Source organism: Talaromyces stipitatus, genomic scaffold (assembly GCF_000003125.1).
Source record: "Talaromyces stipitatus ATCC 10500 scf_1105507295555 genomic scaffold, whole genome shotgun sequence".
NCBI lineage: Eukaryota > Fungi > Ascomycota > Eurotiomycetes > Eurotiales > Trichocomaceae > Talaromyces > Talaromyces stipitatus.
In genome coordinates, this window is record NW_002990116.1 from 2,361,730 (window position 1) to 2,385,370 (window position 23,641).

General features: G+C 46.4%; 10 protein-coding genes across 14 annotated transcripts, besides 2 other annotated features; 7 read left to right on the forward strand and 3 right to left on the reverse strand.

Annotated features, from left to right (window-relative positions):
- Nucleotide 1: 1 nt before the first annotated feature.
- TSTA_119750 (DnaJ domain protein Psi, putative) lies at nt 2–1,521 on the reverse strand (the record flags this gene model as incomplete). Its single annotated transcript, XM_002482163.1, has 3 exons — nt 2–566; nt 622–1,304; nt 1,374–1,521. The coding sequence occupies 3 exons, from the start codon at nt 1,519–1,521 to the stop codon at nt 270–272; spliced, it is 1,128 nt and encodes a 375-aa protein (XP_002482208.1). The 3' UTR covers nt 2–269.
- Nucleotides 1,521–1,540: a microsatellite.
- Nucleotides 1,541–1,796: 256 nt separating this feature from the next.
- Nucleotides 1,797–1,822: a microsatellite.
- A 938-nt stretch (nt 1,823–2,760) lies between these two features.
- On the forward strand, nt 2,761–3,972 carry TSTA_119760 (electron transfer flavoprotein, beta subunit, putative). 3 transcript variants are annotated; one of them, XM_002482164.1, is made up of 3 exons: nt 2,761–2,920; nt 3,009–3,657; nt 3,727–3,972. In XM_002482164.1, exons 1-3 carry the CDS (start codon nt 2,867–2,869, stop codon nt 3,807–3,809), a joined length of 786 nt encoding a protein of 261 aa, XP_002482209.1. In that variant the 5' UTR covers nt 2,761–2,866; the 3' UTR covers nt 3,810–3,972. The 3 variants fall into 3 exon arrangements, with proteins under 3 accessions (XP_002482209.1, XP_002482211.1, XP_002482210.1); XM_002482166.1 differs by having other exon boundaries at nt 2,761–3,657; XM_002482165.1 differs by having other exon boundaries at nt 3,009–3,972.
- A 650-nt stretch (nt 3,973–4,622) lies between these two features.
- On the forward strand, nt 4,623–6,879 carry TSTA_119770 (DUF500 domain protein; the record flags this gene model as incomplete). The annotated part of the gene is made up of 4 exons (XM_002482167.1): nt 4,623–4,699; nt 4,786–4,869; nt 4,990–6,154; nt 6,206–6,879. Exons 3-4 carry the CDS (start codon nt 5,005–5,007, stop codon nt 6,877–6,879), a joined length of 1,824 nt encoding a protein of 607 aa, XP_002482212.1. The 5' UTR covers nt 4,623–4,699; nt 4,786–4,869; nt 4,990–5,004.
- A 473-nt stretch (nt 6,880–7,352) lies between these two features.
- TSTA_119780 (poly(ADP)-ribose polymerase PARP, putative) lies at nt 7,353–9,868 on the forward strand. The gene is made up of 7 exons (XM_002482168.1): nt 7,353–7,511; nt 7,591–7,704; nt 7,762–8,058; nt 8,113–8,153; nt 8,203–9,019; nt 9,071–9,153; nt 9,205–9,868. Exons 1-7 carry the CDS (start codon nt 7,436–7,438, stop codon nt 9,775–9,777), a joined length of 2,001 nt encoding a protein of 666 aa, XP_002482213.1. The 5' UTR covers nt 7,353–7,435; the 3' UTR covers nt 9,778–9,868.
- A 350-nt stretch (nt 9,869–10,218) lies between these two features.
- Nucleotides 10,219–12,232, forward strand: TSTA_119790 (carboxypeptidase S1, putative; the record flags this gene model as incomplete). The annotated part of the gene is made up of 2 exons (XM_002482169.1): nt 10,219–10,350; nt 10,401–12,232. The coding sequence occupies 2 exons, from the start codon at nt 10,219–10,221 to the stop codon at nt 12,207–12,209; spliced, it is 1,941 nt and encodes a 646-aa protein (XP_002482214.1). The 3' UTR covers nt 12,210–12,232.
- A 425-nt stretch (nt 12,233–12,657) lies between these two features.
- Nucleotides 12,658–14,955, forward strand: TSTA_119800 (MFS transporter, putative). 3 transcript variants are annotated; one of them, XM_002482170.1, is made up of 11 exons: nt 12,658–12,869; nt 12,929–13,100; nt 13,162–13,276; nt 13,330–13,419; nt 13,478–13,545; nt 13,597–13,607; nt 13,655–14,011; nt 14,065–14,118; nt 14,168–14,215; nt 14,262–14,573; nt 14,626–14,955. In XM_002482170.1, exons 1-11 carry the CDS (start codon nt 12,857–12,859, stop codon nt 14,865–14,867), a joined length of 1,482 nt encoding a protein of 493 aa, XP_002482215.1. In that variant the 5' UTR covers nt 12,658–12,856; the 3' UTR covers nt 14,868–14,955. The 3 variants fall into 3 exon arrangements, with proteins under 3 accessions (XP_002482215.1, XP_002482217.1, XP_002482216.1); XM_002482172.1 differs by having other exon boundaries at nt 12,658–13,100; XM_002482171.1 differs by having other exon boundaries at nt 13,655–14,118.
- Nucleotides 14,956–16,461: 1,506 nt separating this feature from the next.
- TSTA_119810 (uncharacterized protein) lies at nt 16,462–18,288 on the forward strand. Its single transcript, XM_002482173.1, has 3 exons — nt 16,462–16,691; nt 16,759–17,099; nt 17,154–18,288. Exons 1-3 carry the CDS (start codon nt 16,544–16,546, stop codon nt 18,123–18,125), a joined length of 1,461 nt encoding a protein of 486 aa, XP_002482218.1. The 5' UTR covers nt 16,462–16,543; the 3' UTR covers nt 18,126–18,288.
- A 71-nt stretch (nt 18,289–18,359) lies between these two features.
- Nucleotides 18,360–20,149, reverse strand: TSTA_119820 (peroxisomal membrane protein (Pex3), putative; the record flags this gene model as incomplete). The annotated part of the gene is made up of 4 exons (XM_002482174.1): nt 18,360–19,092; nt 19,140–19,521; nt 19,574–19,923; nt 19,992–20,149. The coding sequence occupies 4 exons, from the start codon at nt 20,147–20,149 to the stop codon at nt 18,405–18,407; spliced, it is 1,578 nt and encodes a 525-aa protein (XP_002482219.1). The 3' UTR covers nt 18,360–18,404.
- A 417-nt stretch (nt 20,150–20,566) lies between these two features.
- Nucleotides 20,567–23,128, forward strand: TSTA_119830 (uncharacterized protein). The gene is made up of 3 exons (XM_002482175.1): nt 20,567–21,184; nt 21,285–21,623; nt 21,684–23,128. The coding sequence occupies exons 1-3, from the start codon at nt 21,106–21,108 to the stop codon at nt 21,869–21,871; spliced, it is 606 nt and encodes a 201-aa protein (XP_002482220.1). The 5' UTR covers nt 20,567–21,105; the 3' UTR covers nt 21,872–23,128.
- TSTA_119840 (membrane biogenesis protein (Yop1), putative) lies at nt 21,746–23,403 on the reverse strand. Its single transcript, XM_002482176.1, has 6 exons — nt 23,195–23,403; nt 22,870–23,076; nt 22,804–22,812; nt 22,687–22,750; nt 22,573–22,630; nt 21,746–22,513 (listed from the first exon to the last, which is right to left on the reverse strand). Exons 1-6 carry the CDS (start codon nt 23,246–23,248, stop codon nt 22,396–22,398), a joined length of 510 nt encoding a protein of 169 aa, XP_002482221.1. The 5' UTR covers nt 23,249–23,403; the 3' UTR covers nt 21,746–22,395.
- Nucleotides 23,404–23,641: the final 238 nt, after the last annotated feature.

The window sequence follows — 23,641 nt, forward strand, 5'->3', positions numbered from 1 at the left end:
ATTATCCATCTGGATCAAGATATTATTTCTTAGGTAGCCCAAAATCATATTGATATATTGAAGCAATGTATTCACAGTTTTTACTTTTTTGATATTGAAGAGTAGAAATTTGAAAAGAAAGTCGAATTCGCTCACTCAAAACGCCACCGGAAATACCTGAACGCCTATGTGTATGCAAACATAGAAAAAGACAACCTCATAAGACAATCATATACCATCATAGCACAAAACAATATTAAGCGGGGGTGAATGACTTAATGGAGTGAAAGTCAAGGCAAAACATCCTTTAGTAATTCCTTTTGTTCCGCCGTCAATGTTGTCGGGAATTTAACATTAACTTTAACCACCATATCACCCCTCTCCGTCGGCTTCTTGGAGATTGGCATACCCAACCCGGGGAATCGTTCCTCGTACCCTGGTTGTGTGGGACCTGGTTTTGCGACGCGGATTGATTTTCCGTCGATGGTTTTCACGATGCGTTCCCAGCCTGTTAGGGCTTCTTTGAGGCTGAGGTCGACTGTTGTTATGAGGTGGTCGCCGCTGCGTTTGAAGGTTGGATGCTCTTTCTGTTGAATAGTTAGCATCTTGATACGAGATGGTTGGAAGAGGAAAAGGACATACCTCTGTGACGACAAGATGAACATCTTGACGACCGCCTTCTTCCTGGTCACCGACACCTTTATATTTCAGCTTTGATCCGGATCGGAGACCGGGCTTGATCTTTGCTTCGAGTGTGATATCCTGCACATTCCGTCGACCATTGGCGTCGAACGTCTTGCTCTTGGTGACGACCTTCTTCGTCGTACCATTAAACAATTCCTCCAGGGTTAGATTCAGCGGCTTTTCAACAACCTGCGGTTCAGGAGTTGGTTCACGGCGAGTACTGAACGATGCACCACCGGGTCCGCCTGCAGATGTCCTAGCTCCTCCTCGAGGAATACCACCACCTCCCAACCCGGCACCAAGGATATCAGCCAAGAAATCGTGATCATCAAGACCACCACCCATACCGCCGCCACCACCACTCTTTGCGAAATTCCTGAATATGTCTTCGGGGTTGCTGAAGTTGAATGATGCGCCGCCTCCGGGTCCCGTTGAGAATCGGAATGTGCGTGTACCACCACCGCCTCCGGGGCCGCCGCCCATGTTGGTGAAGTTGAAACCGCCGGGCATGCCGCCAGGTCCTGCTCCTCCTCCACCTGGGGATGGGGGTGGACCGCCCCGGAGTAGGTATTCTAGACCGAATTGATCATATATCTTGCGTTTCTCAGGGTCGGAGAGGACTTCATAGGCTTGAGAGCATTCTATAGAGCGTTAGCATATGGAAGAATACTTCCTACAAATCGATTGGAGTAAGGGAGGGAGCGACATACCTTTGAACTTCTCAACAGCCTTCGGATTATCTTTGTTCTTATCAGGATGATACTTCAATGCAGCCTTCCTGTAAGCCTTCTTGATCTCATCTTGAGTAGCGTCCGGCTTGACGCTTAGTGAATCGTATAGTTTTGTTTCTGCCACCATGTTGTTGTTGTTGTTGTTGCTTTTCCGGATTGTATTTCGATTGGAACTATAAGTAAGATTCGAGAAGTAGAAGATTTGGTATCGAATAAATATGAATGTCGAGAAAGCGTGGCGTGGAGATCGTCACCCCACTACTGTAAACACATGAGACAAGTCGAACACGGTAGAAGATTCCGCGGATGTGATTGGGGAATTGACCGTGGAAAATGGAGTTAGTTAATTGACTTTTTGAATGGGAAAAGTCGTACGATGGTAGTTTAGTTGAGGAGAGTAGAGAGGAGGAGGAGGAGGAGGAGGAGGAAAGAGGTTAATATCAGCGGTGGAGTGTCAATGACGTTTGAGGCCTTAAGGGTCACGTTGGGCTTCATGTGCCTCGAATGTTCGAGAACATTCGATGTAGTGTATCTACCATATCTGGGAAACGTCAGGTATTATCGAGGAATCTATATGAAAAGAGTGTCGTCTTTGCTTTTCTGGTGGTACTCGAGTCATTCTCCGTTTATATTCCATACATTGTTGCCGCTGATGCTGGTGGTGTTGTTCATCAGATCGGAGGAACAGCGGTGACGTCGTCTCCATCGTGAGGACGTATCACCATGGCACACCAACTTTTATCGTATGTTCCGAGAGTCAGTGTGCATGGTCGATACTCGTCTATATCAGTCCGAACTGTTTATGATATGCGTCATAGTCCTGTTTGATTCCGGGTTGGACAATGGTGCTATATCTGTCTGTGCCTTCTACTATGCACTGACTCGATCAATGCAGCTGTAAGGCTTTTCAAAGGATATCCGGGCTTTTATTAGATAACTCTATACTAATACCTAGGTACCTCCTTGGATTATGCATAGATCAAAGGAAAACACTCTTCTACCCACAGTTCCGGAGTTATAAAGCAAATAAATGTAACTTGTTTCTGATGCTCGGCAAGTGTCGAGCCCATTCCTGGTGCCCGAGTATCTGGTATACTCTTTTGAATGACTCGAGAATGCTAGATAGTTATCTGTAGGCTACTTGCATCATCCAAGATGAACTACTAATCATCGAAAGTAGAATGCAACCCTCCAGTTGGATGTTTTGGTTATCTCTCTGATCTGATCTCCATGAATGCGATGAGCGATCTCGGCGTTGCGGTAAACGGGTACTGTCGGCCGCGCTCGGCTATAGCAAGCCTTGTGGCCTCAGGCAAAGCTTCCTCCATCAAAGCAGCCGAGTCTCGACGCCGCTCTTTTACCTTTCACTTCTCTAAAGCTGCTGGGAAAGCCATTCTGGCAGCCACGATTGACTAGCTACGTTATAGACAAGACATTTTCCTGATCACGCGACAGGGATTTATCAATTCAAAATGGCGAGCGGGTTGAGGATTTTGGTCCCCGTTAAGCGGGTGATTGATTACGCCGTAAGTTGTTTAGTTATGCAACACATCACATTCAACTTTTTAGGAAGATTTCACCGGGTTATAATGCCTAACTCGAAGGCTACAACAGATGAAACCGCGCATTAACAAGACACAAACCGGCGTAGAAACCGCCGGCGTGAAACATTCCCTCAATCCCTTCGATGAAATCGGCGTCGAGGAAGCAGTCCGCCTTCGCGAGCGGAAAGGTCCATTGAAAGTCGAGAACATTCTTGCTCTATCAGCCGGTGGTGCTAAATGCGTCGATACGCTTCGTACAGCCATGGCCATGGGCGCCGACAAGGCACTACTCATCGACGTCCCCGAATCAGCCGACGGTGGCCCTGAGCCATTGACGATCGCAAAACTGCTCAAGAGCGTTGTACAAAAGGAGAATATCAATATGGTTTTACTGGGTAAACAGGCGATTGACGGCGATCAGGGACAGACTGGACAAATGCTCGCAGGATTGTTGGGCTGGTCGCAGGCGACTCAAGCCAGCAAAGTGGATATCAAGGATGAGAGTGGCACTGTGGAGGTTACTCGTGAAGTGGACGGTGGTGTAGAGACATTGAGAGCTAAATTACCGATTGTCATCACGACGGATCTCCGACTTAACGAACCTCGCTACACGAGTTTGCCCAACATCATGAAGGCTAAGAAGAAGCCTTTGGAGAAGAAGACGCTGGCGGATTTCGGGGTAGAAGATAAGCGACGACTAAAGACTGTCAAAGTTACAGGTAAGTTGTGACTCATTTGGCTTTTTTTTCTCTTTTTTTCCTTTTCCGATCTGTTCTGACATTTATTAGAACCACCCCCAAGACAAGGCGGCGGCAAAGTGGAGGATGTCGATGGACTTGTTTCTAAGCTGAAAGAACTTGGCGCTCTATAAAAACATGCAGACCATGAATGATAACAGATGAATGTCTTTTTGATGTACAATATCCAATAGTTGCATTGTATATCGGCCGAACTATTTGAGTAAGAGCTAAATAGGAAGGAGCGCCTGCCGATTGATCGAGTACCTGCTCCAAGCCGAATCTTCTCACTCCTCCATCTTCAACCTCAATAGGTTTCCCCCCCTGATACACAGCATCTGTATTATCCCTGATCGGTCGACCTAGTGAACAAGCCCGGTTCAAGAGCCGATGGTTTGGGAGCCTGTCGCATTCTGCGCCGTAAGTCATCTTCGGTCTCTCGGGCCTTGACCTAACTAGCAGCCGCTCATGCAGACAATAGATCGCACCACACTCCTGCATCTGATACATCCGTACATCAATGCTAATCGTTCGATGTCCTCAATAGTTTACAAAGCTTTCTTTTCCACGAACATCCAACGGATTCGGAGAAACAGGAAAGCTCGGAAGTACATCCAAGGTTCCACCACGCCGGCGAATCGAGGGGCAATGACATCGTTGACAATGCATCCAACCGACCTGATGTTCGATCTGATTGATCACAATCTCGCCGTCTAGTCTGCGCCACCCGGTTAACAAGGCCAAACCTCGATTACTTAACTTAGTATATGGGTTTTAGCAGAGGGGGATTCTTATTAAGCAGTACGTAGTACGACGTACTCCCGTACGACGCCTACTGATCATTCCGGTGCAGCCGGACAGACGCAACCGTTAGGCAGGATCATTTTTTTCCATTTATAACAGCCAGAGAGCCTGACAAAGCTGGCCAAACTTCTTCAGAGAGCAGTACCGCCCACATTGTTCCTGTTCCTGAGATTCACTTAGTTTGTACTTACCTTCCAATCGTACGTCCATGGTGATTTGAGTAAGTTATACGATCTATGCACATTCCCTGCTTAACCCAACCGCTCAATGGATCGCAAATGGCTAATACCGCAGCGCATTCCTAAGAATAAGGCTACATTCCCCGCAAAAAGAACTTGACGGTCTTTCGCGCCGCGACTCTTATATATTACTGCGCCTTCATTATTTGAGGTTGGTCTTTTCCTCCGATCACATCAAAGCAGTCTCAGACGCCCTTTTTCTTTTCGCGCGGGGTTCTACCTTGTCGCTTTGCGGCACACCTTACTGATGGCGTCAAACGTTGAATCGCAGGCTGGTCCCTACACGATGTCGCAAAGAAATTCGTGGAAGGATTACGGAAAAAAGGGCTTCGGCTTCGGGAAGAAGGGGTTTGACAAGGCCTGGCAGGCTTTGGATAAGCTAGGCGCTCCCGTGAATCGGCTCTCGAACCGAGTGGGCGCAGAGGCATTTTGGCCTACTACGCTCGATAAAGAGAGCGACAAGGCCGCTCGTATTCTAAGAAGCTTCTGCAAAGATGGGTTTTATGATCAGATCGATGCCGATGCCGCAGCCAAAGCTGCGCAGGAGAAGGAGGTTATCGAAGGGAAACAAAAAATCGATAAACCGATAGGTAAGCAACGGGTATTAGTAAAAATCCCGACGGAAGTGATCAAGAAAGCAAAGGGTATCGCCATATTCACAACCATGCGCACTGGTCTTTGGTTCAGTGGTGCTGGTGGCAGTGGAGTCCTGTTGGCTCGCGTACCAGAGACTGGCGAATGGAGTCCGCCTTCTGGTATATTATTGCACACCGCTGCTATCGGGTTCCTGGTTGGTGTCGATATCTACGATTGTGTCGTTATAATCAATACATATGAGGCTCTCGAAGGGTTCAAGAAACTACGAGCGACACTTGGTGGAGAACTCAGCGCAACAGCTGGTCCCGTTGGAGCCGGAGGCATCCTCGATAGCGAAGTGCACAAACGACAAGCACCAATCTGGACCTACATGAAGAGTCGAGGTCTTTACGCAGGTGTACAGGTTGACGGAACGATTATTGTTGAAAGGACAGATGAGAATGCTCGTTTCTACGGACGGAAAATATCAGCACATGAGATTTTGGCCGGCAAGATTACACATCCACCTGATTCCATTCGAACTCTAATGCGGACACTCAAGGCTGCGCAAGGCGATCAGGACGTGAGCGAAAGCGAGTTACCACCCGCTGGAGAGGCCCCTGCTGATCACATCATCATCCACGAGAACGAGTCTGGTTTTGGTGTACCGGCTGCCGATGATCCTGACCCATACGGAGTACATGCTTTGGAAGAGCAAGGCATGTTCATACGTGAAGCGGGAACGCACAACCGGCCAAGTCAAGAGGTCTTTGAATTCCGCCCTAGTCCTTCAAGTCCAATTTATAACTCATTTGTTAGACAAAGCATTGATTCGTCACCGCGACAGAGTTGGCGAGCCAGTATGCAAAGCACAAAGAGCTATGTTAGTGTGGACAGAGGTACCCAAACAGAAGATACCCCCCCGGCCCAGCCGCCTCGTTCAGCCAGTGTTGCTTCGTCTCGCAGTCTTCGAGATACTGCAGAATCGCCCATTGAGAATCCTTGGGACACACCTGATACTTCGGAAGATCATGATGTTCAATCTGATAGCAATGATTTTGAAATTCACGATGCAAGCAACGCCACAGTTGCTAAATCTGAGCGTCCCCAGTCAGTGCTCTCTAATCCATCAGACGAGAGCTCTTCAGCTGCGAACTTCTCGCGGCCTCGACTAGTCACAATTCCCAAACGAATTCCACCTGCCCTTCCTCCTCGAAACCCTGTCCGCAGACGTGGATCGCAATCCACTCAGGGTTCGGTCGTCGCTGGCCCTACGTCTCCCTCTAACTCCACACATGGGGAAGCTCCAGCGGCCATTGACTCCTCTGCTAACGGCGATAAGCATGATCTTAAAGAGGTAGTACGGGAAGATTCCAAAGAAGTGCATGTTTCTCCTGAACCGGCGGTTGACGAGGAGATCCCAGCTGTGGAAAAGGATGAATTTCATTCAACATCAACATCACCTACGGAGGAGCTTAAAAGTCTAGAATTTAACGAAGCCAAGCACGAAATCAAGGATCAGGTGAAAGAGGATGCTAAAGAAGAAGCTAAGGAATCGAATGCAGAAGCGGAAAAGACGACATGAAAGCAACGCTGTGGTTGATGAATATACTTATGACTCTCGGCAAGGCGTTTTGATGTCCGGGTTGGTCAAATATGTTTCGGTATTGTGTCTCTATGAGGGCTTATTATTGTATGTGCATGTGTGATTCCCCAATTCGTCGCGAGGACATTGTTATTCTATTTAATGTTTGTTTCAAGGGCTTGGTGCAATGGCATGTGTATCTGTACGTGTATGATGGAGCATTAGCTTGGTTGATATATTTTTATCTTTACGTCTATATGCAAATGATATATGATTGAATGCATTTTAGCGTCTTCAGGAACTAAGAGCAGGCAGCAATGACTGCCTAGTCCCCGGTGTAGCCTATGACGGAGCTCGTGCCCGATGGAGCTAGGTAACAGGGAGCTCCATCGTCTGTTCTCAGCCTCAACGCTATAAAGAGAGCTACGGCTGCTACGCCTCTTTAATTTCGTTCTCCCTTGTATATTCCTTCTGAACAGTCAATTGTATCCTTGCTTATTCTAGTCTGACTGTGACTTGTTGTCTAACCGAGTTTCAAAGAGCTCAAAACACAACAATGGTGCCGACACCGTTTAAGGGGTCGGTGATTGCTGTTAGCGGCACTTTCCGCACTATCCCTCCGATGACCCAAGGTGTGTCCATATCAGCCTCGCTGTCAACAGTGTTTATTTCGATGATTGAACACTAATGTTATCAATTCTTCCCGTGTAGATAAACTGAAAAAAATCATTGAAGAGGGAGGTGGCACATTCAGCCCCAAAGTGTCCAATGACTGCACCCATTTGGTCACTTCGCTCAAGAACGCCACAGGAAGTAACGCCAAATGTGAGTGCCAATCTAAGATGTAGAAGATTATTAATGGCACTAAAGCCCGATTTTCAGTCAAGCAAGCCTCTGCTCTTAACAATTGCCACATTGTAACAATTGACTGGCTCCTCGAGTCGCAAGGCAAGAAGAAGAAGCTAGACGAGAAGAAATACTTGATCAGCAACATAGACGACCAGAAAGACTCGACGGACGATCTGGCATTCCCAACCCCACCAGCGGAGTCTGACAAGAAAAGACCTGCCCAGGCAGTTGCTGATGGAGATGAGCCTCCGTCGAAGAAGAAGCGTGATGATGAGACCAAAGAGGAGAAGAAGATTCATGTTCCTGTAGATGAGGGATGCAAGGATGGTGGTAAGCCACGGTTGATCTTTGATGTTCGGCACACTTTGGCTAATGTTGATATAGCTGGGTATGAAGTTCTCATTGACGAAGATGGGGTCATCTGGGTATATACCCTGATACTTGGAATGTATTTCAATCAGCTAATTGAAATAGGATGCCTCACTCAACCTGACCAGCTCGAGTAATAACAACAACAAATTCTACCGAATTCAGTTACTGAAATCCAAAAAGAAGGATACATACTGTTCCTGGACTCGCTGGGGTCGAGTCGGCGAAATGGGTGCAGGCGCCATGTTCGGTCCGAGTGATTTCGAGAGTGCCAAAAAGTCATTCGAAAAGAAATTCAAGGACAAGTCTGGTCTTGCCTGGAAGGATAGATTGAATGATCCCAAATCCGGCAAATACTCGTTTCTTGAAAGGGACTATGAGGAAGATGATCCGGATGAAGAAGAAGCAAAGGCCAAAAATCAACAGCAGAAAAAGCCCGCAGGAGATGAACGTCCACCTCCTGAAAGTAAGCTTCCCGAGCCTATTCAGGAAGTGGTTTCTCTCATTTTCAATCAGGAGTATGCGATGAAGGCATTGGCAGATTTGAACTTTGATGCAAACAAGTTGCCATTAGGAAAGCTTAGCAAACGTACTCTGCAGACCGGGTTTCAGGCGTTGAAGGATCTGTCTGAGTTGCTTAATGATCCCTCTCTTGCGACGACTAGATATCAACAACCTCTCGGTGTGGCATTGGAGACTCTCAGCAACCGTTACTTCACCATCATTCCGCATGCATTCGGACGTGCTCGACCACCAGTGATAAGTCATTCGGACTTGTTACGGAAGGAGGTTGAGTTACTTGATAATCTGACGGATATGGAAATTGCGAATCAAATCTTCAGTGACTCTCTCACAACTGACAGTGAGATTCACTTCTTGGACAAGCAATTTGAGGGTTTGAGACTGGATGAAATGACACCATGTGAGTTTACCTCTGTTTCGGAGGGAAGGTTTTTGACTGACCAGCTACAAGTGTCTCATTCCTCGGCGGAGTTTGAAGAAATCGCAAAATATCTAGTAGGAGCAGCGGGACCAACCCACCACTTTAATCTCAAGGTATGTTACTGCCTACTTTTTAATGTGATTGCTTATATTAAATCCTATCAGCCACAAGATATCTTCCGTATCGAACGAAATGGCGAGCACGACCGCTTCGAACAAGCTGGAATGACCAAGCTGCCCAACGACAATCGTCGTCTTCTATGGCATGGTTCTCGTTCCACTAATTTTGGTGGTATCCTCAGCCAAGGGTTGCGTATTGCACCCCCTGAAGCCCCCGTGAACGGCTACATGTTCGGTAAAGGTGTCTACTTTGCCGATATATCGACCAAGTCAGCCGGATTTTGCGCCTCTTACGCCAGTCGAGGAATCGGTTTGATGCTTTTATGTGAAGTACAACTGGGCGATCCAATGCATGAGCTAGTCCATTCAAGCTATACTGCCGGGGATGATGCGAAAGCAGGCGGTAAATTGGCCACCCTAGGAATGGGAAGTACGATTCCGAAAGGTTGGAAGGATGCTGGATGTGTGCATCCGACCTTGAAGGGAGTGGTCATGCCTGATGTGTCGCATGGGCTCGAGTCTCTGGATCAGATGTCTCGCATCCTGTATTACAATGAGTACATTGTCTATGATGTTGCTCAGATTCGTCAGCGGTATTTGTTGAAGGTTCAAATGTAGGGTCAATTGAGAACGGCATTCATCTGATGTGTCCTATCTGTACAAAAGTAAGCGATCTAGCGATAATACCAATAAATTTGTTTCGCAGACCATCTGTTGCACTGTTGCTTAAATATTAGACTTGGGTCAACTGAATTTTCTTGCTTATCGGAGTTTCTGATAAGAAAGCTTGGCGAGAAGCCCGACTTCGAGGCTGAGTCCTGCGCCTTCCCTCACTTCAACTACATCCTGTACTGACCTGTTCCGAGTCTCTCTCATTCCTTCATTGAGTCTGTTACTTCTTTTATTGCTTAGACTATGGTACTGCCCTTGAATTGAGTCTGGATGATCTCGTCTGCTATCCTTTCGGCCTTTATCATTCCCTTAGCTCTGGGGACGGCGTTCGTTACATCAGCATAATCATTCTTTGAGATCGCATTGCACCTTACTTGGACTATTAAAATGATTCGCTCTTTTCTGACTGCAGCCAACTTAGCTGCGACTGTCTCGGCACAATACTTTCCTCCTCCGCGCGAGGGTCTTACCGTTATCAAATCCAACGTCACCGAAGGAGTGACCATATCCTACAGAGAGGTAGACTAAACCCGCGAAGGGGCATTGGATACATGCTGATTTGCGCACAGCCAGGTATCTGCGAAACAACACCAAACGTCAAATCCTTCTCCGGCTACGTCCACCTCCCGCCTCACACATTACAAGAAGTCGGTCTTGACCAAAACTACTCCATCAACACATTCTTTTGGTTCTTTGAATCGCGACATGATCCCGCCAATGCTCCGTTGTCGATATGGATGAACGGCGGACCGGGTTCTTCGTCGATGATAGGTTTATTTCAGGAAAATGGACCTTGCAGAGTGAACCCTGACTCGAATTCGACGGCATTGAATCCGTATTCGTGGAACAATTATGCCAATGTTATATATATCGATCAACCGAATCAGGTTGGGTTCAGTTATGATGAACCTCAGAACGGGACGTTGAATCTGCTCACGGGTGAATTGAAACCGTTGGAGGATGAGAACGTCATTCCAGAACAGAATAATACTTTTCTCGTTGGCACGTTCCCAACTATTGAAGGTACGCGCTCGACTGCCAACAATACCGAGAATGCGGCGAGGTCATTATGGGAGTTTGCGCAGGTGTGGTTTACGGAATTTCCGGAATACAAACCTGACGATGACAGGGTGAGTCTATGGACGGAATCGTACGGTGGGCGATACGGTCCGAGTTTCACGGCATTTTTCCAGCAGCAGAATGAGAAGATTGCAGATGGGAGTCTGCAGGGCCACTATTCTATCCATATGGATACCTTGGGGATTATCAATGGTTGTGTGGATCTGTTGACTCAGGATTTGAGTTATGCGGAATTCGCGTATAATAATACATACGGCATTGAGACGATTAATCAGACTGTTTACGAGGCGGCTGTTGATGCATGGAGTAAAGAAGGTGGATGTCGAGATCAGATTCTGGAATGTCGCGCTCTCGCTGCGGTGGGTGATCCCCTCAGTCTGGGGAATAATGAGACGGTGAACGGTATTTGCGCCAATGCCTCTGATTACTGCAGTAATGCATTGGAAGGGCCGTATATTGAGTTTGGTGGCCGCGGTTACTACGACATTGCGCACGACGTTCTTGACCCGTTCCCACCAAACTATTTCATGGGCTATTTGAGTCAAAGCTGGGTTCTGGGAGCTATCGGTGCAGCAGTAAACTGGACCGAGAGTGTCGAATCCGTGTTTACCGCTTTCCAGAATACAGGTGACTATGCCCGTTCGGACGTTTTGGGATACCTCGAAGATATTGCATATGTCTTGGATCAAGGGATTAAAGTTGCCCTTGTTTACGGCGATCGTGACTACGCATGCAACTGGGTTGGTGGTGAAGAAGTCAGTCTGGCAGTCGAGTATAGTGACGCCGACAATTTCCGGTCTGCGGGTTATGCTGATCTATATGCCAACGATACCTTCATCGGTGGCAAGGTTCGACAATACGGCAATTTCTCTTTTACTCGTGTGTATCAAGCGGGTCATGAAGTACCTGCATATCAACCGGAGACATCATTTGCGATCTTTAATCGATCGTTGTCGAACTTGGATATTGCGACTGGACGGATATCGACTGTGGCCAATGCGACGTACGGCACTGAGGGACCGTCGAGTACATGGGATGTCAAGAATGAAGTGCCCCCGATGCCCGAACCGACTTGCTACGTCCTTGCGCTAGGTGCGACATGCACGGATGATGAAATTAATGCCATTGCTAATGGCACAGCGTTGATTGAGGATTATATTTTGATCAAGCCAGATAATCATAGCAGCGACCCTCTTCCTTCTCTGAGTACGACAGCGCCAAAAGAAGACTCTGAGAAGCCTAGTAGATGGTTCCAGATGCTCTTGTCGCTGTCGGAATTTTTTGATATACTTTTATAATGCAGGTAGCATTAGAGTTATAGTTAGAGATAATGTTCAATTGTTAAGGGAAGAGATACCAGTTGACGTTCCCATGCTTCCGGTCTCTGCAGTGACTTGCTTGGGCTTACTCAGAATATGTACGTTGGCTTCCTGGATTAGCTTACTACGTAACTAACCAACTAGTAGACATCTCAACCTATATAAACCGAGGATATGCTAACTAGTGCGTGGATATATCGTCCAGCTCAATGTAGAAAACAGATAACCGCAATAGGAAAATGGGTCCACCATAAAATGCGGGGAGAGTGGGGATAAAGGCAAATATGATTGGCTCGTTGGAAAACTAGTACCATTTCCAAGGGTCTAGCCAATGGGGTCTGTCTCCTCACATGTCCCCGACATCGGGATATCGAGCATGGCTGCAGACAATGGACGGAGACATCGTGTTATTCCATCCCTACAGACTGAGCGGGCCGCGGTTGTACGATGGTCTGAATGACTCAAGATGAGGCACTATTCCATATTGGGCGATATAGCTTGCCATTTATCCGACTCTTCTTTCTTTCTTCTCCGTGTTTTCTTTATTTCGGTGTCACGAGGTCATAAGTAGCTACAACTGCGCATCGAGAACGCTGGGATTGATATTCCCAGCTTCATCTGACAAGATGACTGCATCCAGTACATCCTCTCAACCTCGTATCACGGACAACCATCAATTCTAATCATGATTTCAACAGAAAATGACCGCGAATTCGTCTGCAGCAAAAGCGAGACTGACGTCGAAGAGCCATCCGCCATCAACGACTTCCCGCAACTCACCACAACCACAGAGCGCAAATTGATGGCCAAGGTGGATTTGCACATTCTCCCTTTTCTGTGTGTGTTGTATCTGATGGCTTTTCTTGACCGGTTTGTTTTCATGGTCCAGTCAATTCCCGAATTGAGAGGGTGGGCTAATGTATTTGTGCAGGGTGAATATCAGTAATGCGGTGCTTTTTGGGCTCGAAGAGGACCTCCATATTACGAGCGGAACGAAGTATAATACCGCGTTGACAATCTTTTTTGTTCCGTATATTATTTTTGAGGTATACCCCTATTAAAGAATTAGATTATGTCTGCGCTCCACTGACGACGGTAGATTCCATCGAATATTCTGCTGAAAAGGCTCAAGCCTCATGTGTGGTTGTCGTTTTGTATGGGCATGTTTGGATTCGTTATGGTGATGCAGGTAGATCATCTCCGTCACTTCTTGTGGGTTTTGTTATGTGTGCTAACTACCTTTTTAGGGCCTGGTACAGAATTGGGGTGGTCTGATGGCTACTCGTTTCTTTCTAGGTCTGTTTGAGACTGGCATGTGGGTGTACACTATCTCTGAGGCATTATGACTGTACTAACTAGTGATCAGGTTTCCTGGATGTATGTAAACGATCTTCTACCCTTCGGATCCATCTAATATTGAACAGGCTTCTATCTAATGTCATGCTGGTACACCCGCGGCGAAGCCCAAAAACGCTTCTCCTTCTTCTTCGCCTCCACCACTCTCGCTGGCGCATTCGGCGGCGTCCTGGCCTACGGAATCGGCAAAATGAACGGTATCCGAGGCTACAAGGGCTGGCGCTGGCTTTTCATTCTCGAGGGATTGTTGACTATAGTTATTGCCGTTATATGGTTTTGGACGCTGCCCGATTTCCCGGAAACGGTCAGTTGGATGAATGAGGAAGAGCGGGCTTTTATCAAGGCGAAACTGGAGAAGGATACTGGTAAATCGGCGCATGGGCAATCCATTACTTGGAGGAATGCATTGGCAGTTTTTAAGGATTGTGAGTCTGCTCCGATCTTGTTTTGGGGTCATATATATCTAAACATTCTTCAGACAAGATCTTTGTTGGTGGGCTGGCATATTTTGGGCTTATTGTTCCGGCTTATGGTATTATTACACCTGCTTCCCTCTCTAAGTATGGATGCTGACTTCACAGGTTATGCCTACTTTGCCAACTCCATCATCAGAAGCTACGGCTATAGTCGTAAGTATTCTTTCAACAAGTGGCGTACGATTACTGACTTGACCAGCTCTCACGACGCAATTATATTCCGTCCCTCCCTGGGCTGCTGCTTTTGGATTCTCCCAATTAATCGCCTACTTCTCCGACAGACTGCGCCATCGATTCTTATTCACCGTCGTACCAATCTGTATCACACTGGTAGGTTTAGCCATGCTACTCAACATCCACCATAAACGACATGTCGAGTACGGAGCATTATTCTTGGTCACTGCGGGCACTTATTCTGCAATGCCCGTAGTCGTTTGTTGGTTTGCGATGAATCTAGGTGGACATACGAGGAGAAGTGTCGGAACAGCCTGGCAAGTTGGATTCGGTAACAGTACGTCCATTCTTCTCTTTTTTAAATCGGGTTATACTGACTATATAACTAGTTGGCGGAATCATCGCTACATATTCCTTCCTCTCAAAGGACGCACCAAACTATCGAAACGGTTTCATCATTTGTATTTCTTTTACATGTTTGTCAGCTGCAGCTTGTATTGTGTACTGGCTCGCGCTGTGGCATGCGAACCGTCAGCGCGATCGCAACTCCGCGAGTGGTCAAGTGACTGAGGATGAGGATAAGACGGAGGAACTGGGCGATTTGGCGCCTAGCTATAGATATATTTACTAGGCAATTACTAAAAGTGCTAGTTGCGCTCATATATAATCAGATATAAATCATTTTGGCTCTGACCTTGCTCAGAAGCTTAGCCTGATTGACATTCTCGTTCACTTTCCTGGTAGAACATTGCCCAAAAACACCACAGTCCAATTCATCAGACAGCCCCATATGAGGATCCATTCAACAAATTCCAACACAAAAGCAGGATGGTCGCAGCCGAAGCCGGACAAACTACAAAAAGTTGACGTCCTTGGAAACAAGGCATCCCCGGCGCCCGCGATAACCTTCCATAACAGGCTAGCGCCACGTCTTAGACGAGAAGCTTAGTCAGCGCCCACACACATTCAAAGCCGCAGTGAAGCTCCCTCATCTTGATCATTCTTACAACCATCTCCTCATTTTCAAAGAAAGTGTAAGTTGACCATCAAGCCCCCGTCAATTGAGGAATATACTTGTTGCAAAGGAATAGTTCAGTTGCAATGGCTCTTGCTTATTTCAATTGTACACCTTCACTGCCGACCACAGCTCAATTGACACCGTTGCAAGTGTCCGTACTAATGATGTGATACAAACAGTCTCGAAACATCTGCGAAGATGAGAGCCAAATGGAGAAAGAAGCGCGTTCGCCGTCTCAAGCGTAAGAGAAGAAAGGTCAGAGCTCGATCGTAAGTCTTCCCTCAGCTGCCTGCCATCACCGAACAATTTCGATTAATTTTGATTCACAGCAAATAAACGCTCGACCCCTCCATCTCAGTTTTCTCATGATGAAGCCTTCCGTTGAATGATCAAACACGACAAAATGAGTTTTTAAAACATCATTCCTTCCTCAATCGGGATTGTCCAAGAGCTTTACCGTGTGACATTTCTTCTGTCACCGGTGAAAATATCGTATACCTGGAGCTACCATCAATTCAGCACTTGTTCCAGCCGCCGAGCTCTATACCAAAAGTTTACGATTATCTTGGGCAGATTTGCTATTGGTGTTTACTTTGGTTTTTCGAAAAAGTTACACACTCGAATGAGATGGACGAAGCCTGGGAAACTTATCCATCTTTCTCGACGGAGGATTTCTTTTATCTTATGAAAGAGCCGTGTGTTTGAATGGCGTTGGAAAGGGGAGGGGAAATGAGATTTGGAAGAAATTTTTACTTCTTTCAGACCGATACGATCTACTCGCTCTATCCCCTCTTTTCGGGTTTCATGTATGAGGAACTGGTCAATTACTTTCGGCGATTTTACTAATCGCATTTTCTCGCTATGTGTGTTATGCTTATGACGAGTCTTTGCGATTTGTGAATGACCTCATGGAGACGTGTCCAACGATTTATTTACTCAAAAAAGACCGATATTTGTGTGTTTTTTTTTTCTTTTTTACGCTCTGAATGTTTTGATAGCTAAAATGCTTGCCGATTATGAAATGACAAGAATATCAGAGCTTGATGAGAACTTTTCCTTTTGTACGTAGTCGTAGATGTGTTAGCCTGATGTAAAATTGAGTAGAGTGACATGGTCCGAGCTCCAATGTGCGGCGGAGATAAGTCTAGTCTACAACGCCGAGATGATTTTTTTTCTGTGTCCGCTTTGTACTTTCAGGTCGTCTATCACGACAGCTTGATTCATAAAAGTCATTCTCCATTTCATTTTCTTAGATATATTTCCAAAATTTAATATAATTACTACGGCAAATGGCCTCCGATAAGGTCGAGAAAAAGCGCAAAAGAGACTCGGACAGACATGACCGTCCTAGCAAAAAGCCTGCTATCGAAGCGCAAAACCTGCCTCCATTGACTGCAAGCGTACTCAAGGATGACAATGAACTTGCTCCTGTTCTGAGTAAGTCTTTCCTGACAGAGAAGCATTATCCCCGTGAGGAAGAAGATTACTAACGCTTGAAAAATAGTCAACGCACCCGGTCTCCAATTCCCCAAAAAAGTCCACGGCTTCAAACCATACACCAAAGAATCATCCACATCCTCCAAAACAGCCTCCTCATCCGGCCGAAACAAAGGCATCGTCTCTACGGAACTCCTACTTCAATCATCCGAACACCCAAAACTGGACTTTGTGGGCACCGAGGCCACGGAAGACGCCGATTCGCAATTGAAGCATTATATTGCCATTGTGGACCCGGAGAAGAAGACATGGCAGTTTGTCGAGGTTCGCAAGATGACTTTACGCAGTACAGTGAAGAAGCGGAATCCGAGTGTTGCGGCGGATGAAGATGATTCTGATGGGGCTGATGTATTTCCTCCCCCCCCTCGACATCATATGCGAGTTTGATACTGACTGTTATAGGTATCATACCGTGACCAGAGGAATGCTCTCACAGAAGCATTCGGCACAAAAGCATCACGTAAAGCCGCCCAATCCGAGGCTGAGAACAGCATGCTTGCACCCGCCGGTGGCAGTAGCGCCATTGAATCTGCGATTCTCTCTTCCATGCCGTTGCAGGGTATCGCAACTGCAAATCTCAAGGCGCAGGAACTTCAAGCCCAGGTACAAGCTAACAAGCCTATCCCGACTGCAAACTTATCCGCCATGCATCCTTCAGAGGTATACACCATCGAATCGCTGGTTGCCGGTGGCATGTCAACTCTCAATCAGCTTCCCATACAGGAATGGCAAGATGCTGTTAATGCCGGTGAGGCGGTTATGAGTACATCTCGCTACGTGGCGCATCGTGTCGACGCAGTCGTCAAATCGACCAACGTCACCCATCTACAACTCCTCCGCTACATCCTCGCTCTCATCGAACTAACCAAAAACATTAAAAGAGGCAAGGGATCCGATCCACCAGGTAGTAAACGCATACCACTTCGAGCAGATCTGAAAAGACTCCTATCCGGCGGATCGTCAGCAACGACCCAATTACCCGAACCCGTCGTCGAAGCTATCCGCCGCAAATTCGCACCAGGTGGAATCATGATTCGCTCAAATATTACACTGCTTTACACAACGCTCTGCGCATTAACGCTTCATATACCACCCACCCCAACAAAGGATGGAGGCACAAGTTCCCTGGGCGGTAACACGCCCACAGAGTTGGCGACTGATCCATCCGATCTTCGCGACGATCTTCGTCTTGATACTGCCACGATCACGCAGTATTTTAAGGAGTTGGGTTGTAGAGTTGAGAAGCCAAGGGAGAGTGAATTTGCGAAGTTCGGAATCAAGTCTAAGGCTGAGGCGGCTAATAAGAGGGTTTGTAAGTTGAGGATTCCCTTGGATTTTCCGAAGGTGTCGAGGGGTGGTGGACCGAGGCGATGACCGGTATGAGAAGGGGTTTGGGTTGTTTTCATGTATATGTTTTAGATTCGTTTATTGGGTGTTGTTTGTTGGTCTTAAAAAGTACGCAGATGATTGATGAAGACAATGTAAATCAAGTTTCAAAAAGTACTAGACAGAATACTTCGAGTATGTCTACCAGTACAGCATGCAAATCATACCACTGCTACCTGCCTGGGTAGCTACAAACATATCCGAATACACATCAATGCTTCATCTAGCCTCTGATGTCCTATAATCCAATCACATCCATGGATATATTTACGCCTCATCACCAGACCCAGAACGCTCAACGGCTTTACCCCAAACTTTCTCAAATGCGTTATCATCAGTTACCGATGATGTTTCCTGCTCTTGTTTGCTTGCTATTGACTGCTCAGCCGAAGCAACATCAGCCGATCTCAGTCCCGGTTGATTTTCTTCCTGTATCTTGGCCGCAGCAGCAACAGCATTCTCAGACTCCAAAAGTCCAAGATGGAAATTAGAACTATAAATCACAGCTGCAAAGGCCTCCAATTCCTGGACACCCTGTTCCATCGCCACGAGATATTCGTTGGGTGGATTTGTGCCATTGCCGATAATATGACTCTCACGGGTAATTAGCGCTAGGACTGTTGCGAGCTTGGCCTTGGGAGAAGAAGACGGGACAATTGTAGCTGCTGAGGAAAAAGTGGTAATAGGAGTTGGCTCTGAAGTTGGGGTTTTGTTAAAAAGACTATTGGCACACTTTTGTTCAATTAACTTGGCGAATCCTTCATTATTCAATGAGGTCAAGATCCGGCTGAATGAGGGTGACTCAATCAGATCGGATGTCTCGTCGAGTAATTGTCTCAAGTTTGCGGCGGTCTGAGGTGATGATGGTGTATCGGAACTGAGGACTCCCGATTCTTGCAGTACCGTATCTTCATCTTCCTTGGGAGGAAGTAAGTATGGGAGCCATTGTTTGGCCCTGGGAGAGTCAGTGTGGAACTGCATCCTTGAGGGATTGTAACAAACCTTCTGTCTTCCTCCGTAGCTCCTTCTACTCTTTTCCGAACGTCCAGAATCAACTCTGAAAGTTTATTGAGGGTAATATCCTCCCGAGGGTTAAGAGGCCCGAATACCTCTTCCACGGCAGCGCGGACGTTCTCCATCAAGTCCTTCCATCCTCGATTTAATAACCACCAGCTGAATGTCAAGTACCGTCTATTGGTCTCAAAATCATTACCGAATGCTTGCATATCATCGTGATCTTCTAGACGAATGCTTGATCCCTCCGGACTAGCAAGTGCGAGGACACTGGAGAGATAACTCCGTCTACCGAGAAGATTGAGTTGGATTCGGGTAAGAATGGTCAGTAGAGACAATGTATATATAAGGACAATTGATCTCGTTATTGCTTGATCACGGTTAGCGCGCTGCTTTGGTATATTGTCCACTCAAGCACTTACAGTATATCTTGACATCATTCCACAGCTGTGCCTTGGTACGTCTTGGCCGCTCTGGGTCCGAAGTCGTCGAATCAGCCACCTGACTCGCATGAATATAGCTATCGGCCTGAAAGCTAGTCAAGCTCTTGCCATCCTCCTCAACAACACTTGGAGCAGTCGAAGAACTCGGCTCAGAGGTGAGCACATCCGACCCGCTAGCTCTAGCCAGTCGCTCCGCTCGTTTCCTTTGTAACTCTTGCGTAAGCTCCTCAACCGGAAGAGCTTCGAGTATATTCTCAGTGGCAGTAGGTAAAAGTGCGAGGACGGTAAAAGTGCAATCGGCTTGGTTCTGTTCGAAGCGTCGACGGAGGCTAAAGCCGCGGGCACGAGATCAGCATGCGACCATTACCAATTGCTTAGATTGCAGACAAGTACATACTTTTCCTTTGCTATCCTGTCACTGTTCATACGTTCTCGCGCCTCGGAGAACTTGGACAGTACATACTGTCCAGCGACGTAGCCTAAACCGATAATACCAGCTCCAATTGCCAGGCCTCTGCGATTGCGGCGCAACCAGCGCCTTGCAGCTCCGATCATGGTGTTGGCGCGGTGAATATAAATCTTATTGTAATTTCACTTTCGCTGGGGGGAATTCACGACATTTTAAACGATTATCAATGAAGAGGATTTATGATTGAAAATGATGAAAAGGAGAGTTGTTGTTACTAGCTAATGCAATAATATGGCTCTTTGTTCTGCTTCTTCCTTCCTCGGCAACTCTGCTTAGCGTCCCGTGACTATCGGACCTTGGTACATTTCTGCCTGAGCAATAAGGAATATATCCCTAAGATGCCTCAGGCTCTAGGGCTTAGTTGTGCCTGAGGCAACGGGTCACACGCCTAATGACGTAGAGTCATCGGGTATACCATAGTACAAGAAGTCATAAGTTGATGCTGTTTAACAGACTGTTATTATTTAAGGAGATGACTAGATCGCAGTAAGTGATAATAATCCACCTCGTATATCGCTACTCCAGACTACATTACGTACTCTGTATTGCATGCATGGGGCTACCGAGTGCATGGCCTTGGATAGACTCCGACGGTGGCCGATAACTAACTAACTTACGGAGGGGTTTAGCTTCGTTCTTCCCCTCTAACCCAGCTCGAATCTTCTCCATCCCACTCAGTACATCTCACTCAATATTCCTCTTGATTATGCACGTCGCCAATACCGATAGTACATACCACGAGTTATAGGCGGCATTATCCCCGATATTAAATCACATACTTTTAAAGCTCTCCTCTAATATCCGGCAACGGCAGCGGCAACCTCCCCACCACCACATACCGACCCTCAAACTATACAAATGCACCACATTGCTCTTCCACGACTGCTACATCTCACATCTGCGCACCCGGCTTGATTGACTGTTTTGCGAAATACTCAGCGACGTTGTTTTTTACTCCGTTTCGCTCGAGAAAAAAGCAGACAGTTCTCGCCGTGGTGAGAAGTATCCGAGAAAGAAAAGAGAGAAGGAAAATTTCTCCAGTATGGAGCCCCGCCGCAACCCTCCGGAATACTTTCTTGAGATCTTTGCCGATTCGAATTCAGTCAAGGATGTGCTTAAAGGTATGACTTCCACTTATTCTAGATTTGAAGAGCGTTTTCTTTTTTCATTTGCGATAATACTGTTTGCAGAGATATACTAACACGCCGATGGGCTCAACAGGCGTATTAAACCTCATCTTTTTCCACCGTTACTTCCCTTCCATCCGACCCGGCACTGTCGACATTCTCGACCTCACATTACCGACTGTGAATGACGTAGAACTCGAGACATTGATCGACTCGCGCGTAAACGCTCTGGTGCGCCAACATCTCTCGACATCCTCCAACTCATATAGCGCCGGAAATGGAGTACGAGGACGAATTGCCGTTGAATTTTTCGAGAAGAAACGAAAAAAATCAGGAATGTGGTTTGGCAGTTTAGCTGGGAAGGGGGAAGAGGAGGTTTGTTGGGAGATTTGGACTTTGGATGTGACCATTGCGACGCCGAGGACGGAATCAGGTACGTCCGCCCCTCCCTTCTGTTTCAGTGGTGAAGAAGCAGTCACTGATATGGGTATAGAACGAGCAAAAGTCCGAAAAGCAATGGAGAATATGCTTCAAAAAGCAGCATTGAAAATTCTCACGAATGTTAATCGGGATAAAGATCATATACCACCAATTACGACAAGCAACTCGAATCCGTTCCCGTATCGAATTGTCCTCAATCCCCGAACGGACAGTTGGGGGAATCGTATTAGTTTGTATTGAAGTTTGCACTTCTATTCCTCGTCTACTGGACCAGGGTATATGCGATAATACGGCATAATCCGTTGGCGGATTAGACGGGTATTTCAAGGTCCTCTCATCAACGAAAATAATTTACATCATTACGAAAGACACGAAGCATGATTCAACGACACTCAACTCAATACTTCATCCTCGCGAAACAGCAAGCATTTTCGCTACCGCTGCTGGGAAACTTTCATACAGTACTTGAAAAAGTCTCATACATGATCAACACGCTCATGACAGAATAAATCACGAAGCAAAATCCACACAAATTCAAAATAAACGGAGCCTGTAAAGTTTGCAGAACTCCGGGTCTCTATATCTCTCCACCATAACATAATCATGACCATACCAGCTCTCACCAAGAAACAAAGATGCCGTACTAGGCTTTTCTTGACATCCGAGTTGCCCACTCCAACGCCGAAAGAGTAGTCCATTGAATGAAACAGAAGATCGATTCATTATGATTGATTGTCCGGATTCCTCGAGTTCAATGCAGGAATTTACTGCGTCTTGCTGGCAGCTTCGGCTTGAGCCTTCAAGTTGGAAGAGGTCGAACCGCTAGAGAAGAAACGGGCGAACAAGGGCTGGATGAAGGAGTGGAAGACGACTTGGGCGCCGCTGTGAATGTATTAGAATTAAGATATCTTATGACTTGCTCAGGGAGGCAGTTTACTCACTTGAATTGAGGAAGGGACATCCAGAGAACAAGGACGAACTTGAAGATGTAGTAGAAAGCTGGTCAAAGATCAGTATACAAGTAATCCATCCTCTTTTGAAGCAGTATCACTTACGGAACCAGTAAGAGGCATTGATAGCACTTTCAATAACAGTCAAGAAAGCGTACACAACCCAGTACTATTCGTATTATTAGTAAATATCCGCCAACTCTACTCAGCACGTCAACTTACAGTCAACCACTAGAAATCAAATTAGCACATCTCCTTAATCGCTAAAAAATATCTATGACTACTTACCTGAGTATCATCAGCGGTACCAGCTGTAAACAAAGCATTCAACGAGTAATAACCCGGAATCAAGAAACCGGCAAAATTGACCAGAAATTCACCAGCAATGTTGAAGAAGACAAGGAAGAAGTAGATTCCGACAACGCCGAGGATGGCGTATACCTTTGGCACGGAGGTTTGTCGTTCGAGATTGTTGAGGAGAGGGTATTTGGAGAGCTAATTTTTTTTTTCATATTTGAGGTTAGAAATCGAATTACCAATTTCTCTCGGTACACGTATGATCCAAGCGATCGATAATATGTTGACAAAGTGATAATTTAAGATATAATCTCACCTCCTTGTCAAGCTGCGCAATCTGGTGCTGCGCACGATCCTGAAAGCTGGCCATATCGACGGTGATAACTGATCGAAAAAAGAATCGATTTATTTCAGATAAAATTAAAAGAAAATATCGACAAATAGATATATATCGTTTTCTCTGAATGTGGTTGTTGATGGATTGCTTGCGAACTATATTGATTGTTGATGGTTTGGTTATGTGTGGGAGAAAAAGAGGTGGTCAATGACGGCAAGCGCCAGAGACAGAGAAAGCTGACGGTGTGGCTGATTCGTCACGTGATTTGTATGACGTCTGACTGGCCCTTTTTTTCTTTTCGTTACGCTTGACAGCCACCATATCAATTCGACGAGTTACATATTCTAAATATTCCGAGAGATGACTTTTTCATAGATGGTTTTCCTTCCATAAACACGTTCTATTCTATGAGTATGTCGAGTGACA